At 37.7% G+C, this 21,751-nt stretch overlaps 1 protein-coding gene across 4 annotated transcripts in view; it reads right to left on the minus strand.

Annotated features, from left to right (window-relative positions):
* Positions 1–1,961: 1,961 nt before the first annotated feature.
* Positions 1,962–21,751, minus strand: part of LOC121430517 (microtubule-actin cross-linking factor 1-like) — a 74,707-nt gene continuing 54,917 nt past the window's right edge. For all 4 annotated transcript variants that reach the window (XM_041627799.1, XM_041627800.1, XM_041627802.1 and 1 more), the window contains 19 exons: positions 21,532–21,660; positions 20,894–21,070; positions 20,154–20,309; positions 19,233–19,439; positions 18,683–18,802; positions 18,184–18,350; positions 17,452–17,611; positions 16,720–16,914; positions 15,947–16,075; positions 15,283–15,426; positions 14,902–15,090; positions 14,284–14,559; positions 13,757–13,919; positions 12,678–12,832; positions 11,954–12,028; positions 11,367–11,484; positions 10,707–10,867; positions 10,189–10,363; positions 1,962–4,859 (listed from right to left, as the gene is read on the minus strand). In XM_041627799.1, coding sequence (XP_041483733.1) covers positions 4,564–4,859; positions 10,189–10,363; positions 10,707–10,867; positions 11,367–11,484; positions 11,954–12,028; positions 12,678–12,832; positions 13,757–13,919; positions 14,284–14,559; positions 14,902–15,090; positions 15,283–15,426; positions 15,947–16,075; positions 16,720–16,914; positions 17,452–17,611; positions 18,184–18,350; positions 18,683–18,802; positions 19,233–19,439; positions 20,154–20,309; positions 20,894–21,070; positions 21,532–21,660 — 3,192 coding nt within the window. In that variant the 3' untranslated portion in view covers positions 1,962–4,563. The remainder of the gene's footprint in view (positions 4,860–10,188; positions 10,364–10,706; positions 10,868–11,366; positions 11,485–11,953; positions 12,029–12,677; positions 12,833–13,756; positions 13,920–14,283; positions 14,560–14,901; positions 15,091–15,282; positions 15,427–15,946; positions 16,076–16,719; positions 16,915–17,451; positions 17,612–18,183; positions 18,351–18,682; positions 18,803–19,232; positions 19,440–20,153; positions 20,310–20,893; positions 21,071–21,531; positions 21,661–21,751) is intronic.

Here is a 21,751-nt window from a genome sequence, read left to right on the forward strand (position 1 = left end):
AGACTTTATCTCACAAGGCCATTGCTGGCTTTATTTTAAGTCTTCCTATTTCATTTCTTCTATGACCATATAGGCCAAATTATATCATTGTATCTATTGTAAGTTATTTTTGTATGATTTATTCGTTCTATTATTAATCTGTATACTTGATGTGTATATTTGATGCAAATATGTACTCATTGTTTTTAGAGATGAAATAAATACGAACTGAATTTATTTATAATTTAACCCCGTACTATAGGTGGGGCTAAATTGCCATTTAACCCCACCTATAGTACGGGGTTAAGGTTAGCTCACTTTCGTTTTACACTAGCGATCTTAACCCCGTACTATCGCTCTTAGCACCGCAATTGCTGGGATAACCCTGCTTTTTTGCAGGGCCAAATAATCCCGTACTAAAGGTGGGGTTAGCCCACTTTGCAAAATTGCTGTGTAAAAAGAAAGTGGGCTAAGCTTAACCCCGTACTATAGGTGGGGCTAAATGGCAATTTAGCCCCACCTATAGTACGGGGTTAAAGAAATTTTTGCGTGTGTAAAAAGGTATTAGTTAAATTGGACGTCGAGTTTAATTGGACGAGTAGAAACATTTTGCATATCATGAGTTAACGATGAAAGTGTTTGAAAACAATATGAGGAATTGATCGGCACCTGAACCGGGGACGTCCCCAGTTGATAGGTAACGTCTTAGAAAAGTTCTTCAGAAGCAGGTGATTACACATTCACACTCACACACGCTCATTTTCACTTTGATTCATACGCCAACCTACGTATTTCCAAATGTAGATTCTGCTCGCAAATTCTTACCACCACGCACAATCCCACCCCTCGCGTACATCACACACAAACCCTCACACACACACTCCTTATAACTTTGACTTACATCCCTGTCTTCGTATTCCTATCTTTCTGTTCGCAAATATTTTCACCGCACACACACACACACTCGCAGGCTCACACCAAGGAGATATCACCTCTAATACCATGGTCACATTTGTTCTACGGCGGCCGTACGGCGAGTCGAAAACAGTCGTTTTATTAATTTTTATTCAAACCACCTATGTAGCTGTTACAAAAAAAGTGTTAAAACGGCTGTTTTCGACTCGCCGTAGAACAAATGTGACCATGGTATAACTCCTTGCTCACACAGCCTCTCCTTATCCTCCGGTCTTTGTATTCCCTTATCTTGTTTTCTGCTCACTTCCCACAAAGTTAACCGTCTCCCTACCTATCTCTATCTCTCTCTACACTCCCTCTGTCACCTCCCTACCCCCCCCCCCCCCCACCAATGCACACACACACTCCTCTCTCTCTCTTTATATATCAACCTTCTCTCCATTCCATCCAGTGTCATTCACACACCAAATAAATCTTGAAATGCAGTAAACAATGTTTTGAAAGAAACAATCTAAAAAATTCTAATATCTTAATTATTCTAGCAGCCGTTTCTCCTCTTTATTCCTAAGCAAAACAATTTTTGCGCAAAAATGACATGAAAATTAGGGCAACATATTACTGTATACCAAGCATTATAATCACCAATAGATCCTATTCAACTCAACTGAAGGCATATAATAATTTGTAATTCTAGAATTGCAACCCTAATAAGACAGTTTCTTATGCATGTTGAAAAACAAAATTAATCTGAAATGAAGAAAATATACAACCCATTTCTACACATACACACACAATAATAATATTTCTTTTTCTTATTTTTGCAAGTTATTCATCATACTAAGCATGGGGCTGAATTGATTGATATAAAACATAATGTAATCAAATAATAACTGGTCATCCCTACACCTCAACATAAAGCTTCCTAAATTTCATCCAAGTTAACACTAACTACAGAGTACAAAATAAAACTACCCATAGCTTACTTTTATCATCACTTACAGCACGATGGACATTCTTTTAAAGAAATCAAAGTGTAAATAAAGACAAGGCTTGCATGATAACATCTCCATTAAGAATTCAACCCTTGCTATCATTTCTCATTAGTTATCCCTTTAAACAGATTGTCCGATATTACTGTCATTGAAATACAGGTTCTACACCTATTCATCTACACTATGATTCAAGAGAGTCTTATTTTATTGAATCTAAAGACATGTAGAATGAGTCCCCAGTTTTCTACATGCCTTTAATTCATTAATTTGCTATAGACATTGCAAACTATACTCGGATGTCAAGTCCCCAGTTGACATTCTCCATATCGCTTGCAACTCATACAGCATGTTTAACACAATGTACTGACAAAACTTTCAAAAGAAGTACTCACTAGAGCTCACAAAAATCATTTTAAACTATGCATTTATACTCTATATCAGAAGGCTCACTACTAGTTTAAGTTTCTAAGCTAAATTAACGTTATCACTAGAAAAATAAAAACCTTGTCAAATGCTGGACAGGTCCAAGTGGGTATATTGAAGACACCTTCTCATGTGAAAAAGAAGAGCCTTGATTTTGGTTATCCAAATGTCCCCACTTTTGGAAACCAATATCGAAGGTTTTCTCTTCACTGCCTTTTCAATTGCTTGGAAAGGATACCTTGTCGCATCGTAGTCAGAAATATACCAGAGTTAATTGTCCCCAGATTCTCCAATAAATTTCTAGAATACTTTCAGAGTGTACGCGCAAAGCAATTTGAACAGATTTACCACAAAGTAAGCTTGTCCCCAGTTTAACTTTCCAAGGGTAAATCAAATCTAGATCAAATCACTTTTCAGAGGTGGTGTCTCAACAATGAAGATGAATCCATATCAAGAGCAATCAGCACCTCAGCTGAAATCAAGTCCCCAGTATGATTTCAAAATCGGTGCTGATTACAGTTGTACATGTACATATTTAAATTCCTTGTTAACAGGACAATTGGCAAGTAGATTGTTTCTCTAACTGCAAATACACATAAATTCTACAAGCTATAGGTTTGTACTACATGACAGCATTCATGAATAGTCTTCTGTTTTTTTTAAACTGACATACAATAACAAATAACATCTTAAAATCTAAGTAAGTACTTTGTTTCTTTTTTTTCTTAAATAATTGTTAGTTTCACATAGTTTTATACCTAGTGTCATAGTTAAACACTTTTTTTAACCTTTTACTTTTTGCACATGAGTATATGCTTCCTGTAGATAAAAAATAACACCGGCACTTCATAGAAAATTATAGCAGATTGTGTGCAACATCCATTAATAGTTTGCTTCAGCAAATGTAAATAATGCACTTGTGTGTATGTATACAAAACATAGTATATAGTATGACAATAAACATAAGTTCAAATGCATCTTATGCAGAGATATGGATAGCATATCCTTCGATGTAACAAGTAATGTTATTTCATGATGTAAGAACAAGAAGAGTGACCGGTACGACACAACAACAAAATGAAAAAAAAAACATATCTAGAACAAAAGCAAATATGACCAATAAAATGATTCTGAAATCGAGTGCATTTTAGATATCTGGAAGATAAGATTTTTTTTTCAATTATCTCCTCACATTATTTTTTACAAGATAAAACTGGTATTCACATGTGCATAGATCTGTGTCATAACCAGTAAAAAGTCAACAGAATTCTGAATTTAATGTTATAGAAAATTATATCATAGTTATTATTTCAAATAAATGATTTCCTCTTTCATAGAATAAGAATCATTTCATTCATTCAAGAGAGAATATTTACTGGCAGCTAATATGTCATAGAGTTTTCAGAACACCATGTTCATTTGCAAACATACTGGTATTTTAAATTCCATTCAAAATTGTAACATTTCAGCCATAATAATTCTTTTTCATATAATGAAAAGCAGTTTATGATTCAATTTGCGAAACACAAAACATATACACACTAAACTTTGAGAAATATGAAACATTTACTCTTTTAAGACCAATATATACATAGAAAAAGCATGATTTTTTTTTAATCATATACAGTTACATACAATGAAATGAAGTTTGAAAGACAAAAAAATGATATTCTTTTATTACCCTTAAACACGTCTGAATATCAATATTTTTTATAGAGTACATTTTATTAATATTTGTCACCAGGAATGGCAAATGTATTAATGTTCTCTCTGTGGGTAATAAATGAAATATAACAAAAATTAAAGATAATTGAGAATGGTTAATTCATAAATGATACATCATTTCTTTGAAAACCCACAATAGTACAGATCAAATTGTTTATGCTTTTTATCTTACTCATCTCTCTCGTTTCTTTTCTCTCTCTCTCTTTCTCTCTCTTATTTTGATTTCAGTTATTTTGAAAAAAAGCATATTTTACATATAAACATATGGTGTAAATCACACATAAATGCGGAAGAAACAATGTCAATTATAATATACATGTACATTAATCTCGCCAAACATGTCCATAGGCAATCAATCTTTCCATCATAATGAAAGTTAGTTGGAGACTCTGAGATTATAACGGCTCTCGTTTAAAATACTTTTATTAGGTTTACAGCTTTTATAAAGCATGATTCAAGTAATATAAAATAAAGAGAAATGCTTGATTGTTAACAAGTGCTTTTTGTAGGATACTCAGAGTCCATATACCTAGGGCTTCCATCCGCGACTTGAATTCTTGTGTGTGGATGCCTTTTTGTTTTTAGCCATAGATGCGGCCGTGGGTGATGACAAGTCCGATCGTGGCGAGTACGTTGTCCGCTTGTACGTTGGCATAGTGACGGTGCGCTCTTCCTCTGTCACGGTACGCACTGTAACCTCGCCCCTCGTGCCACCCTTGGGGCTAGAACGGGTGTCATAGCTGACGGTCGTGTTTCGTCCGGTTATTTTCTTTTGGGTCGAGTAGCCGCCGGTCGGGGATGGCGAGCGCATTGTGGTTCTCTCACCTAATAAAATATAACAAATCAAATGGATTATATTATCAAGCATTACTTTTTTTCCCTCAAATTCATTTTTTAAAAACTTAAATCCCTTACCCGAGTATTCCAATAAACAGTAATTTTCACTGACTGTTGTAATAAGCTACTAAAATCGCCGCATCCGATTGGCTCAAAACAAAGAAATCGAGGAAAATCCCAAACCATTTGCTTCATAAAACTCCCAAATTTGCCAATCCTCAAGCTGCTCAGAGAGAGACATAATCTCAATCTTAAATGGCTATTTAAGGAATATGGAAATTGAATTCTCTTCTCTCATATTTCTATATTGCTTTTTTTTCTTTAGAGAATTTGAATGAATAAAATCACCTCAAATTATTTTGCTAGTCAGATGAATATTATAGCATAGGGAAGGATAAGGATTTTAAGCATGCATTATACTTGAAATCATTCCCTACACATTTCTTTCCAAAACATTTGCTCTAGGTAATTTGAACTCCTTCCATTCTTTTTTTGCCAAATGATATGCAAAGGTAGACACAGCAAAGGAGAAAACCATCCTCATTTTCTATATGCTATATCGTTTCATGCAAGGCATTCATAGTTTATAATGGTCTGTATTCTAAATAAAGAGACAAGTCACGTGAAGATTTTGATTCAATTTAAACAGCACATAATCCAAAAATCTCATCTATGTATTGAAAGAATGAAAGTTGATTTGAATGAAAAGAGAAAAAAATCCAACAAGCATAACACTGAAAATTTCATCAAAGTTGGATGTAAAATAAGAAAGTTATGACATTTTAAGGTTTCGCTTGATTTCACAAAACAGTTCTATGCACATCCTGGCTGGTAAGCAAACTCACTTATTTTTTTGTATTTTTTATTACATGAAACATAAAATATTCTAATTTTCTCCTCATAGTCAAGTGATACAATGATTAATTTCTCCCTGAAAATATGGAATTATCATTATCTTTTAATACTATATGGTTCAGTCAAGTTGGTCTTCTTGTCAAATCTATAATAATGAAATATTGTATAATTCAAACAATAAAAAAGAAAAAAAAACTTTTTATTTTACTTCCGATTTTGATGAAATCTTCAGCACTATGCAAGTTCGATTTTTCTCTATTTATTCAAGTCAGCACTTTCCTCGGGTGGACTTGACCTTTAAACATACAAAACAATGGGTAATACGGGGAAAATCCATCCTGAGAGACGCTAAGCAGGATTCCTACTCGGCGTCTTTTTTCGTCAATTTTTCTCCTTTATCTACATACACAAAACAATGGGGAATATGGTAATTCCAGTGTAAAAGATGCTTTATGGGTTCAGCTATTTAAAAAAGATGTAGCATAAACGTTTGCATGGTGACAAAGTCATGGTAATTCCCATAAGAACTCAGCAGGACAGCTTTTTGCTGGTCCAACACCAAGCCACTACAGGTCACACGCTTGAATTTTGATCAGAGCAAATTTGACTCTTGGGCATTTACAAACATGTCCAATTCATACACACTTGCACGTACGTGTACAACAAAAATGAATATAACAAATGAAACCATCACTGCACTGGAATCTAACACGTCCACATAATGTACATGTATGAGAGAAAAACTAAAATGGACACATACATGTATCAATCGATAGAATGTGAACGTTCTACTTTTTGAAAATACAAACAGAATGTAGGATATCAAATGTAGAGTAAGGGTGGTGCTACATACATGTACATGTATATGCATCTCACATTCCAAACACATCATGTACATGTATGAGGTAAGGGCGGAAATCTCTCCCCAAAGGTACATGTAGGGGGACCAGGGGCTGGAAAATCACCCCAAAAGTAAGGTCATCTCGTAAAAACTCATGTTTTATTTCGATTTTGAATGATGTATTTCTTTCCATCATATATAAGACAAAAAATAGTAGGGGGACATTTGATATTGTGTCCCCCTACTATTTTGGGTAGGGGGACGCATCCCCCCTGAGATTTCTGCCCATGGGGTGCATGTATATTTCCTACTACATGTTAATGATAATATAATAATTAGACAATATACATGTAGACACTGAGAGAATGAGATTGAAAAGACTAATGTGTAATTGTATGTTCTATCAGGCACGTTCCTACCATTCTGTATAGCAATTAGTGTTCACACTCCACATGGCGTGAGTGCTTAATTTATCATTTTTTTGTCTTATCAATTACTACATCATTAAAAATAAAATTGAAATTTGCCCTCATATATAATTGCAAAAAAGGCAAACAGCTGCTAAGCTACGAAGCTTTGACAATCAAAAAGCTTAATACTTCATGCAAATAACTACGATTATAAGATGCCAAAGTCACAGCAATTTATTCTGTTTCTTTTTTTAGGGGAGCATAAATTAAGGGGCAGGAAAGAGCATAAAAAGAGGCTCATCTCTACATGTATCTTTGCAATTTATTCTTCTTCACTTCTGATATAAATAAAAGGCGAGGGATAAAAAATAATTACTATACAGGTACTTTGAAATAAAATGAGGAATAAACAAAAGGAAATGGGTATAAAAAGCATACATAGTGGCTGCATTCCAGTATAAATAGAAACTGGGATTTCTAAACAAATTTCTAGGGGGAATAAAGATGCCATACAAATAAACTCAATATAAACTTACTGGTGAACAAAAGAGAACATATTTGCAAAAATGGTGAGGGAGAGAATAAGAGAAAAGTGAAACAAATTAAGCAAAATGAAGTCGCTGCTTGATTGGGAGAAAGAAAATGAATTGTATCTTTTAAATCACTGAAATAAGCAAGAAGCAAATGATGTGCAAAAGTGTATATGACATGAAAGAAAGATCTCTAGAATGGACTCTATATTTTAAATGAAAATACTTCAAAATTGAAATGAATAAATCAATACTGCCTCCTATGCTTACTGCTACTACTAACAATTCATATACTTCTGCTACTACTACTACTACTACTACTACTACTTCTACTACTACTACTCGTGCTTTTGCTACTACAACATTAACTACTACTATTACTACTTCTTATACTCCTCCTCCTCTTCAACCCTAAATCCTAAATGAATATTAAACTTCGGTGAAATACATGTATTCTATATGCTATCAACAAATAAACAAATAATACAAAAAAATAAAGGTACTAATAATACCCAGATTAATTAATTGAAAAAAATATATAATTGAGGAAATAGAAATAATGAATAAAATAAATATTTTTTTTCAAATAAGGAATTTTATCTATAAATACATAAATGAATAAAAAAACAAAATCATAATGATTATAATAATGCTTATAATCAAACATACACCTGTATCAAGGATTGACCAAGGATATGGGTTTATAAAATTAAAAACCATTTCAAAGTAATTACAGAATACTTTACGCAATAGATATATGTTTGCATCAAAAGAAACTGAATATATGTACGTATGTACAATTGTAATATCGGACACACCTCCCCTATAGTGGATCAATGTAAACTCCCTAAATTATGGCAAACCATCTGCAGCTACATGTGTATGGCAAGCCATTCACCTACATGTACATTCAAAATCTCGAGTGAAATTAAGAGTAGTTGTAGAAAGTTTGCATGGTTTTATCATTAAAATGTAAAATGTAGAGAATGCAGTTGAGGCTTCTTATCGCAATCGCAAAATAATCGTAATAAAAAAAATGTTTATGCATGGATTTACCATTATATAATAACATGTAGAGATGTGGTCTCGTAATATAACAATTACAAATAACTGTGGAAAATAAAACAAAGTGAGGACAGAACAGGAAGCTTGGTGTAGCATGATTCATATTTACCTTTTTTAATTTTTTTAACTACAAGTGCAAAAGTGTGAAAAATAATTGTTAAAATGTGAACAAAAAGAAACGATGACAGAAAAAAAATAAAGCACTGAGAAGATGTATTTGTATGACACTAAGGGCAAACGTATTTCATTTTCGAAGCAAATTTTCTAATATGTTCAAAGAAATAATACTTTACATCGACTTCTACTTCTTGTGTATATTCACAAAGCACTGTGCTCAAAACTTAATAATGGATCTTGAACAAGATCAAATCGTTGCTATAAAGGTTATCCAACAGGATCTTCTGCTGCATGTGTGCTATTTATGTATCTACATCTTGGCTCAAGTTTTTGATCAGGAGATGAGATTCTTCATTTTTTTAATCTGTTTTAGAGCTAGCATTTAATTGATGCACAGTTATCATGAAAATATTAGTATAAGTATTACATCTTCCTCCACCTCATGAGAAAGCTTTGAAATAACCAGGGGTCCGTCTTACAAAGACTTGCGATTGATCCGATCAATCGTAACTATGGAAAGGCCGCAAAGTCAACATGTAAAATGCATGCTTGCTCAAAAAATTGTCTAGATATCAATGTATATCCATAAATTCATTGATTTCTTGACAGTTCAGTGTGTTCTCCTTCGTTTACAAAGGATATTTTGCAAATTTCCTGTAGAGAAAATTATGACTCTGATGGATTTCCATAGAGTTACGATTGATCCAACGATTGACTGGATCAATCGTAAGTCTTTGGAATACGGGGCCCAGATATGAGGGCCCTGTAAATCAAAACTCAGAAATTGATCGTAAGATTGATTTTTAGATAGAATTGAATTGTGTACAATCTATCCTACCCTGTACATATCAATTGTACCTTACAATTGCCAAGTTTTGTGTTATTGGGCCAAGAACGAGGTCGATCAGTTACCCATCCGTAAATAAAAGAGTTGAATTAAGTGAAAATGGTAGCTACAGAAAATTATGATAGAAAGGGTGAGACATGATAAATAAGTACTATGATGACTTAAGGATTTTAAAGGAGGTTTAGTAAGATTGATACCCCTTTCATAAACCCAATTATGCGGCTAATAGCAGCATAATTTGGTCGTAAAATTGGAGGAGGACCAGAGTTATCCGCATTATTTTGATGCTGCTATTATCTGCATAATTGCAGCATCGGGACAAGATTTTGAGTTTATGAACGCATTTCCAAATAATGCGGATAATTGCCATGGTGCGGTCACAAGGTCACCCTTTTCCAACACAACCGCATCGGAGGGGAGCGTGTCCAGTTGTCATGACGATTATCCGCCTTTTTCAGGACGGGCGCTCGTAAAAATAATGCGGCTTATTTTCGGAGTTTGTGAACACAATTTTTATTGAATTATCCGCATTACTCTTAGGCGGCTAATTGGAGGATGGGTTTATGAAAAGGGTATGAGATTTGATAGAAGTATTTCTGGCTTAAAATCTATCTGGAACTAGATTTGATTTTATAAATGAAGGTTGTTCTACCTGGAGAGAGCTCCTTGGTCGTGGTTTTCTTGGTGTAAAGCGTTCCATCTGGTCGTGCCTCGCGCGTAGTGGTGACACTTCCATTAGTTCCGGTGCGCGTGGTGGTGGTGCGGCGTGGCGTTCTGGATGAAGCTCCCTCCTGCCACGGTCGCGAGATGTTACGCTTTTCACGGATCTACGGGTGAAGAAAAAATGAGTTACACAAAGATCATATGCTCAATACAATTTGCTTTCATACATTGCAAGCGAATAGGACATGCACATATTTGGCTCAAAGCTTGTAGCCGTTTTATGACTTTTCAGTATGATGTATGATGTGTACCAACATACATATAGTTGGATCTTGGGTCAGTGCATGTTTAACACTTGTCAACACCAACATCAACTGTACTTAAATGTCAGGGGCGTCAAGGGTAGAAGAGAGGGGGCTCTTCTGCCCCCCCCCCCTTTCCCTACAAGAAAAGAGTGCTCACCCCTCCCCCATCAAATTTTCACCTGCTAGAAATGATCTTACTGACCTTGATAAGCGGTTGGGAGTAGCTTCTGGAGCTTGTGCTACCCTGGCTGGACTCCGAAGGTGACCTGGATCTTGGTCTCCTCATGAAAGGGGTCATGGACTGGCTCACGCCGTGGGCTAGCACAAACTTCTCTCTCAGCTCGATGTTCGTCCTTCCCTTAGCTGTAAATGTTGAGAGATAAGAAAAATGTTGTCATTCCCTATTGGCTACCGAGTTCTTTTCTTTCCCATGGAGTTAATGTGGGGACCTTTACGTTCCAGCTCTTAAAAAACAATGGATTTAAAGCCAACTTTTTAAGAGGATTCTGAGATGCCAAGTTCAAAAGACCAGGTATGTGTGAGATTTTCTGTGATTCAGCGTGACATTTGGGGATAGGCTGTGATACATGCATCAGAAATATATTTCAGGGGATGAGCAAGGGTCTCTTGTGCAGGAGTCTTGTGCATAATGTGTGAGACTTGGCATGTCTGAGTATTCCCCATTTTCTGAATGCTGAAAAGGACAATTCAGGTAAAGCCCTTCCTGCTTGATTTTAATATAAAATTATAGATCACATAAACATATTGAGAGTATGTATATGAATTTGAATTCTAAATTATCATTTTTATTACAATTACTATCATTAGTATTATCATCATTTTTATCATTGCTACTACTCACCTCTGCAAGGGTCATTCTTGACCAGGAACTCGTCCAGAGCCATCCAGCCTCCTCCTACCCGCACCATGACAGTGCTACGAAGGATACGGACAAGACGCATCTGCTGCGAGTCTCCAAACTAAAAAAGGGCAAGTAATAAGAAAAAAGATTAAAAATGACAATTGGGGTTCATGTATAGTCTGCTTTTGCAAAGCAAGTTCATTCTCTGAAAGACAGCAAGAATGTACATGTTAAAACATCGAATTTGGGTGGTCCTTATCAGGACGAAACATGAGCCTGCGAAGAGAATATCTGGTGTACGGTGAAGCGTTGGACTAAAGGGTAAAAACCCATTTACACTATACCTGCTGAAGTACTGTATTTCATTCAAGCATCTGACAATGACCTTAAACTTCAAAATGCAAACTTCGTCTTATTGCAGTATTATTTTTTGTGTGAGAATTGACATGCATACATCACTTTATAAATTTTACTCATCGAAGGGAACAAAAATCAGAAATTTGAGTGAGAAGGTCAAACATACACGATGGAATCACTCGGGTATGTGACACATGCCGATAATATATTCATAACTTTTTCTTTCTCACCTTGTACTTGCTCTCTCCAATTCTAAGAACTTTGAACTTCTTTTGGCAGGTACACTGGGAGACTTGCTTTCGAACCTGTATGGAGGCAATGGAAATAAAACAGATTAACTTCCAAGCCATTGTCCCATTAATGCAAAGAAATTGGTGCTGCAAAAATCATTATTTTTGTCTAAATTTAAGGGTGTAAGTAAGATAAAGTGTGAAAATTGTTTGCTGTTGACAGAACTACTATAAAACTTCAACCCATTCAGGGACAGAAACTTAAAAAATACACTTGATTTTTTTTTTTTCACATGGGAAGAAGTAGAGACTGACTGACATTTAAAAAAAAAGAAAGGAACACATCAAGGGATAACAGATCCATAAATATTGAGCAAATTGATGGCATATTCATTTTAATGCCTGTGCTTCCTAAAGCTAGGGTAATGATCATAGCAGGGCCCGCTGGGAGAACAGTTTTTAGAACTTTAGAGGCTACCCTTTATTATTATCATTATTATTATTGATAATGCTATCATTATCATTATTATTATTATCATTATTATTATCAGTATCATCGTCATTATCATTATTTTTATCATTATTACCATCATTATCATTATCATTATCAATATTATTATTCTTATTATCATTATCATTATTATTGTTGCTCTTGATGTTGTTATCAATTTCATTATTTTTTCTAACACCCCCCCCCCTTATGCTCTTTTTTTTTTCTTCATACCTCATCTTCGATCTTCTCAGCATCACTGATAGGTTTGCCAGATGATTTCTCAGGCCAGAGGGCTGCAATGAACTCCTTGTAGTCGATATAGCCATCGTTGTCACGATCAAATTTGTCGGCTACCGCGTTCATCTCGAGTTGGTTGGTTGGGAATTCTGAAAGGGAGCATGGAAAATAACACATATATGACAATGTTGCTATGGATATATTCATTGTAATGTTTTCATAAATGTGACTGTCTGATTTACTTGTAGGTGCATAGGACGGTGTGTCCCTTCGGTCTCCTACGGGTGATCCTTTTCCATTCAGTTCTACCCTGGGCTAGGTCTTCAGCCTCCAGTAGAGGGAGACCCACATCAAGTCTGACTTGGTCTGGACAAAGGACTTCCTGGTGGTCTCCTCTACTCAAAGTCATCATACATGTACATCTAACTGTACATTTCTTTCCATATCTCTTCTTAAATTTCTTCATAGTTAAATCAATGTTAATAAAAAAAAAATTATATTACACATCCTCATCTTAGTTCAAAATTTCTCAATTATTCAGCCCACTTGGATAAAAGGGACACATTTTGACAAAACTGATAAAGAGGAAAAGACACGTTAGCCCTTCTTTTACACAAGACTTGTTCTAATATCCAATGAAATGTTATTTCTTCTGACATGTTTTCACAGCAAGAGGTGTGTTCGGTATTACATTGGCTCCATAGTAGGAGCATGATAAATTTCTCGATACCTAGGCGTTTTGGCTTTGAAAATCATAAATTGGCAATTCTACCTTATCAGTTAGCTTTACTTACATACCCCTGTGCAGTTATACCTTCACATCTGCACACTCAATTTTTTATCATAAGTTAAGTATTGATCATCAAGTGACTGCAAATCTATTCATACACATGTTCCTGCAATTTCTATGGACATCATTACAAAACTAAGTTAGTGCACTTGTGTCTGAGGACCTTGGAGCCTGCTATCAGCTACTTCACCTCCTTCCACGTGTTCCCATAACCACGCCTCTTTTCTGCAAAAGGGATGTATTCCAACGGAAGAAGAAAAAAATCCTTATCTTCAATACTCACTGGAGTTGATGATGCCATCGCTGAACTCCATACGAGACAGCTTGCCGTCCCGGTCCAGGTCCAGCTTGCGGAAGAAGTCCATGACGCGGGCCTTCTTGTGGTTCATCCACTGCAGGTAGCGTGTGCGCCACTCGTCAAAGTTGAAGTTGCGCAGCTTCTGGAGCTGGAATTGGCAGCACAGGGGGAAACAATGGTTAGTTCTGATAATCCATTGGCCTAACCTAACACTTCTGATGATCTTTTGAATAAAAAACCTCTGATCTTGAGTAAGCAATACTACTATTAACGAATTCATCAATTATCCTTATACAGCAATCATCCAAACTTGGAAGCATCACATGCTGATTGTGTATAACATTAAAGATTAATATGAGAAACTATGCGCTGAAAGTGCATGAAGGATGTGTGTTTTCAACAAGATAAACTTTATAAAACGTTTTGCCTTAATCCAATAAACTGCACAGTACAATAAAAAGGGGGATTACTGGGAAAATAAGCATCAAGCATTCAGGATTGGTTCCACTAACCTGTGCCTGCCTATCGAGGGCGTCCTGTAGCTTACGTCTCCTGTCCATGGCAACCAGCCACACCTGCTTCCATTTGTTGTGCAGTGCCGCCACACGTGGGTTGCGCGAGTCGGCTCCCGGGCTTGGGTCACGGCTACGAGGACGGCTGCTCTTTCCACGGCGTGATCTGTCTAGCTGAGGAAGTTGGGACGGGGTGTCCTGAGACCGACGTCGCTTGTGGGATTTGGTAAGACGGTCGATGTCAGGTTGCTTCTGGGCCATGGAGTCCTCAAAGTCCTACGATATGGCAGACAATACAGTGAGAGGAATATATCTTTATTGAAATGAATGGTGTATAAAATAACGACCACTTCTGAATGAAACGTCTCCACTGCTTGACAAAATATCAACACCACTAGAAAAAATGTCAAATCACGTTTGTCACTATCAACACCATTATCTTCCCTTTTATCATTACTTTTATCAGAAGCTTAGCATCATCCTCATTATCATCTGTGTCACCATCATCATCGCATCACCATAATCATCAACACGACAATCAACATCATCAACTGCAACGACTATTATAATCACCATCACAACCATCAAAACAATCCTCCTCTATCTCAGCATTCCTACCTGATGTTCTGCCAGGAGGTTCTGGATGCGGTCCACATCCTCCGGGATGGGTCTCGATTCCCTGTCCTGGAGGACATTTTCAGACTTGTTGAGCCAATCCATCAGCTTCTCCAGCAGTTCTGCGTTCTCCGCGAGATTCTCCAGAGTCTCATCCAGGCGATCTGATTTCTGGTCAGAGAGGGTCATCACCTAATAAAGAGCACAGAAAGATGAAGTTAATTGAATATCAGTTTACCCTGACTAGAAAAAAATAGAGTTTTCCCTGAATTCTGCGATTGGCTGGGAACCAACTTTCGCCACCTGCTTCATGGAGCAAAACAGAGAAAGACTGTGAGAATATGGTACAAGAATCATAATAACTTTTAAGTCATGATGGCTTACCTCTTCCCATCTGGCTTGGAGGACAGTGATCCAGTGCTTGATGACTGGAACAGCTTCTGGGTGGCATTTGGTCAAGATGGTATCGCCCATCACGCAGGCATCGTTCATCCTCAACTCCTGGGCACTGAAGTTGTCCCTGAAGTCCTGTAACACAGAGAGAAACATAGATAAAATTGAATAAGAAGTTCAAACAATGTATTCATGGATTATAAAAGTAATAAATTATTTTTCTTTTTACTTTTGTATGAGGCAGATGAGTTCAATCAAATCAATCCTGACAGATTTCTAAGCCACTTGACCAGGGGGGCTGGACAGCAATTCCACATAGAATGAAAGGACATGTAGGGTTAAGAAGTACAGTTATTTGGGGAGGATGGACAAAAAGGTAGATTATTTTAGCCACATGACCAGTGCACTTATTGAGCTGGACAGATCAGAAATTCCATAAGAGAGTTGGAAAAAAAGATTAGTTTCTGAAGTAAAACTGGAGGAAACTGGGGTTGGACGTACAAACAGAACTGATTTGTAATTCTGTCAGGGGATAAGGGTTAGAGAACAGAATAGTGAAGAAAAATGGTGGAAAATAGGGTTTGGTTGTACGAAAAGGTTATTCTATAGAATTGCCCTGTTGATGATCATCACCGATGGGTGAAAATAACCGTACCTTGTGTGCTTCCATCTGTTCCTTGATGACCTCGGGGTCATCGCTAAGTGGTCCTTGGAACCGAAGGCTTTGCTCTGCATCGGCTAGCCACTCCAGAAGGAGCTGGACAGTGTCGTGGAACTCTTCAGCCTAGGAAGACAGGAATAATAAAGATGAATTACACAAACCTTTGAACAAAATTATTCATACTTCATTAATACTTACTCTATCCTTGGTTGTAGTAATTTCCAATAGATTCCCTGAATGAATTCAAGATGGATATTAATTCATTCTACTTTTATTTACCCTTTTGCAGCAAACTCTTCCCTAATGATTCCATCTCTATTCATCGATTTCCAATCCACTTATACTCACTTTCCTACTCTCTCAATACATGTTTTCTTCTTAGTTTTTCTTTCAATCCACTCTTTTCTTTCTCTTGCATATTCCTTCATCTTGAAATCATAAAGGGGATGACAGTTGTGTTTTGCTAAAGGGGCCTAAAAATAACCCAGGACACATCAAACCCCACATGTGTTGTACAAAGCCTTACAAACTCTAACAATTCTTCAGACGTCACTGTATATCACCAGGAGCTGGACATAGAGGGACAGAAGCTCCTGCGTCCAGGACTGAACCTTATGTATGCAATTCAAGTTGTCAGGGCCTGAAATCAGAAATCTGGCAAAAACCTGAAAACTTGCATCTCTGCATATCAATTCTACCCCCCCCCCTCCAACTTTCACACCCCTCTTCCTTCCTTCCTTCCTTCCTTCCTTTCTTTCAACTCTCACCTCCTTCATGGCGTCTTCCAGCCTCTCCTGCTTGTGCACACTCTGTTCACAGACTGTCTCCCATTTGGTGGCCAGTTCCTGGATCTTAGCTCGGAGATGTGACGTGTCCTCACTTGATTTGTCCATCAGGTCCTTGGCGGACTTGTTGACCGACTTGACGCTGTTCTTCCGGCTTCCAAGGTCTCGCTGGAAACCCTGTGAGATTAACATCAGCATTACGTTTATACATTCAAAACAAGCATGTGCTTTAAACATGTAAAGGAAGAACATGTATTTCCCATACATCTGATCTAACGATCATAATGATTGGATTTTTATAGAGCCTTTTCCAGAGGACAAAATGTGCTGTTTATTAACAAATCAATTTCATTATGCACATGTATGTGTGTTTTCAGATACATTTTTAATACATCAGTGGCCTCATGTGAGGTTATACTGATATATTATTCTGTGTCTCCTTCTTCTTAAAGATAATCGCTGATGAAAGATTCTTTTGATTTGAAAAAGTGAATTGATGAATTTTTTTTATTCTTCATATTCCAGGGGGCCGTAACACAAAGCTTAGCAATCAATCATGGAGCATTTTCTACAATTTATTGCAGACTACAATGCACAATCAATCGTGAAAATCAAGTTGCAATCAATCGCTAACCTTTGTGTTACAGGATCCAGGATATCGATAAATAACTTCACAAAATAAATATGACAGATTTTTCAGAACTCTTACTGTACCTTGTGGGCTTCCATGAGATTCATGACGGTGTCGATGTCACCATGGACGGGTGTCTCGTCTGAAAGCGTCGGTTCAACCTGATAGAGCCATTCCAGGAGTGCTTGAAGGGCATCCTTGAACTGCCCACTATATAGGAGAGCTTCCTCAAGCTTCCTTTGCCTAGATGGAAAGGACAAAATTTCTAAATAATTTGTTTCTCAAAATGATTTCCTCAACAACACAGCTATAAATTGGCAATTCATAAGAGTGGTACAGTACACCAAAGTCCACTCTTTAAGAATATTAAAAAGAGGTGGTCCTCGTCCCTTCCAGAGTGTGACCTGAACTGGGTAGACCAATGCCAGGAGGACCCGAAGAGCTACCCACATAAGAGAGCTTCCTCAGGCTTCTTGGGCCCATTTCATGAAGAACTATGTTAACGTTACCTTTATGGAAACTACTATGGTAACTGGCCTCAGCAGCCAATCACTATCAAGGTTTCCTTGGTAGTTACTGTAATGGTAAAAGAGTTGTTTATCTGTAGATACCAGGCCCTAGCTGCCTCATCAAGGGATAAGAGATTCAAAGTCCTTTAATTGTCAAAAGATTTCAACTCTGGACATGTAAATGTCACTAATTGGCACCATATACAAATATAAGTAAAAATTTCATATAAAAAAAACAGCTGAAATTTCTTAAAGGCAACCTTGATCAATCAAGGTGGATTGTTTAAAGGAGAAATTATTTCTCACCTGTCAACAGACTTGCCACAGACAAGGTCCCACTTGTCTTTGAGATCAGTCAGCATGGCATTGATGACCTTGGTGTCCGCAGGATTACTCTTGTCTCTCAACGATCGTCCAGAGCGGACAATGTTGTCATAGAGCGGTTGCTTAGCTCCGAGGGAACGTTGGAAGTCCTGTATTTCGAAGAGATAGTGGGAAAGATTTTAATAAGTAATGTTCAATAATTCAAGAAGAACGTGATAACAACATGGTCCACTCTAATAGATTGAACTTGAAATTCATGAAATATCAAAATAGAGAAGAAATGATCAGGCAGACCATTCTTGTTTGTCACGGTTTTTCTTTGGGCAGTACATGTGACCAAGCAGAACCTTGTCATTTCATTATCATTTTGTTGATTCCAGAGGGTCACAGCAATACATTTTTGGGGTGAACAATGGGGCACCTTCAGTAAAGTCTGAAGAACTCTCATCATACTCTCCAGATATGTTGTAATTGAGCTTACCTTGTGCCTTCGGAGCTGAGCTTTGAGAGTCTCTGGATCGCTACCGATTGACTTGTCCTGTTCTAGCTGAGCTTGGGAGTCCTCTAGCCAACCAAAGAGCTTGCCATACTGTTCATCAAACTGAGTTAGCAAGACAGAGAGAGAGAGAGAAAAAAAAAAATCAATGTTTAAAGTCTAAATGGGCAATGGTACATGCACCTTCTCCAGCAAAGACTACCCAATCCTACAGACATTGTGCACTTTGTCTGACAAATACACACTTACTGTATTCATTTCAAGTGAAGCCATCGGAAGTGTATACATATTACAACAGCCTTCCACTCAGGTAAAACTGCCTCTCTACCAACATAAAGTGATTCCCCCAAAATATCTAAATCCATTGAAAACTAAATGGGCGCATACTTAAAGATTTAATGAATCTTTTTTTGTACAGTCAACTGACCAGAATTAAAAAGTTCAGAATCTTACTCAGGAAACATAACTGAATGAATAATTTGACACATCTCGAGTAACATGCATGTACACTGAGTTCTTGAATCCCATTTCTCACCTGTTTGGCCCGTTTGAAGCCAGAGTCCAGCTGTCGGGTCCTGTCGTTGCATCGGGACTGGACCTTCTCCCACCGGTTCTGGACACTGATCAAGAGGTTCTTGATGAGGATCACGTCCTGCTTCTGGCTGAAGTACTTCAGCTGGGTTCCAGCCCGGTCCAGGTCGCGCATCGTTTCCTTGTGGGCTTGGATGTCCATAAGGAATTCCTAAGAGATAATGACAGACGTTGATATTTATCTCAGAACGTTCTTGACCGATGTCATATGCAGGAACAACTGGTTCATGGTGGTAAAGGACTAGTCTGACTGTTCAGACTTGTCTCTTACCATCATGAATGATGGAAGATCTGGGGAGGCTTCAATCAACATTCCTTGATTTTTTTTCTTTTTAAGTTCCTACGGTAACTATTGAATAAGATAGGTATTGTCAGATAATCCATCCCAAAGGCCATTGCATAAAACACTCCACAGGAAAGCCATCATTAAATCCTCTATGTCACATACATGTAGCCTACTGGAATTAGAGGTTCCCGGGACAAATGCTACATAAATTACAGAACTCCATAGTCATTTAAGACATCATCTACTGGAACCAAGGAATCCCTGTACAAAGTCTGTGGGAACAACAGAACTTGGTAGTCTATAGGTTAACCAATTGCCTATTTGAACCAGACTGTACCTGTACAAAGGCTACAGGAATAACAGAATTCACCTGGTTAATGTACCTTAATATTAAGGCTCGGGCCTCATTGCATAGAAGTTATCACTATGGTAACTACCACTTTATGGTACATCGAACTACCATGGTAATGATGCTCTACAGGCAATTAAAACCAAGGATTTAATGGAAGTAACCCCTGGATGGCAATGTTAAAGGTTTATGCAAGGAGGCCCAGAGGTTTGATGCTGTGAGACCCTTACCTTGTGCTCAGCGATCTGCTGGTTGATGGTGTCCAGGACGGTGCTGGGTGGTTTGCTGTTGTTCATGGTCTTCTCTGCAGTGGTCAGCCAGGAGATGAAGGCTTGGAGAGCATCGTGGAAGTTCTGAGCCTGGGTCAGGGCCTCCTCCAACTTGCGCTGTACAGATGTAGAAAGTCAGATTTTGATCAACGATACAATAAAAAGGCATGGTAGCACAGTGAAAATGGGGTGATGGTGCCCCTAGTAGAGTGGAGATCTCAAAATCAAGCCAGCCAGATTCAAAACCAGATTCAAATGCTCGAGGATCCTACTGCTCTCTTTTTACTCTCTTAACATTTGCTAAAGTACAAGTAACCCAGGGCATTGCATTGAACTTCCACGTTTTGGCATTCCTATAGATACATGTGAAGCCTTTCTCTTTTTCCCTCTCCCTATTTCTCTCTTTCTCTAATTACTGCATATCTTTCTCATCCCCAATTTTCAGTTGCCATCTCTCTTCTCTCTCAATCTATTTCCCCTGTCTCCCCTTCCCCCTCACTTTTTCCCCCACTTTCTCTGATATACCACGTAGTCTCTCCTTCGCTCTTTTGCTATCTCTCTCCCTCTCTCTGAAATAAACAAAAATAAAATGACCTATCAACATATTCAAGTACCTTCCTATCTGCTGACTTCTTTTGCTATCTCTCTCCCTCTCTCTGAAATAAACAAAAATAAAATGACCTATCAACGTATTCAAGTACCTTCCTATCTGCTGACTTCTGATTGGCGGCGTCCCACTGTGTCTGGAGGGTTCTCAGGGTGTGGCCGACCCCGCCTTCTCTATCAGCCTCCGGTCCGGACTGTCGTCTCAGCTGTTGTCCAGCCTGCATCAGGGAGTCATAGGCGAGTTTCTCCCTGTCCATCTGCTTCATCAGGTCCTAGTGGAAGATTTGTTCAAATGACAAAAGTTCATTATTTCCCTGATGAACACCATACATGTAGATTGTCTTTAAAACCAGCTTAATGTATATCTACAGCAACTATTCTAGAAAATCTACATGATAACAACAATGAGCAGTTAATACGTGCAATATCCAAAGCAATGTCCAAAAAAGGTTGTTAAAGATTCTAGCTACAAGGACATGTATTCATCAATATGTACAAATTGGGCACCGTCCTACTGCGACCATAAATTCATGGTAGCGTTAAGCATTCGGTGGGAATTCAAATGGCTACAACATGATGAATCAATTAAGGCACAGATTTCACAATATGTATGGAATATTGATCCATAAATTGCCATCATTTACTGCATCTTCACCATCATCCTACTCCTCCCCCCCCCCTCATCATCAAGTACCACCGTCATCATCATCATCACATTTCTGAGTTTTCTTACATTGTGTCTGTCAAGTTGTTCCCTGGCAGTTTCAGGCAAGCCTCCGACCGGCTGGGTGGATGAGAGCTGACCGTTGATGTCGTGGAGCCAGCGAAGGAGACGTGTCGCCTCCTCTGCAAAGTTTTTGGTCTAAAAGGGATGAAGGATTGATAGATGTGAGTTGTACGGCTTTTTAAAGGATTAAGATATAAGTGACTCCTCGCCTTATATCAGTATGGGT

This window comes from Lytechinus variegatus, chromosome 17, assembly GCF_018143015.1.
Source record: "Lytechinus variegatus isolate NC3 chromosome 17, Lvar_3.0, whole genome shotgun sequence".
Lineage (NCBI taxonomy): Eukaryota > Metazoa > Echinodermata > Echinoidea > Temnopleuroida > Toxopneustidae > Lytechinus > Lytechinus variegatus.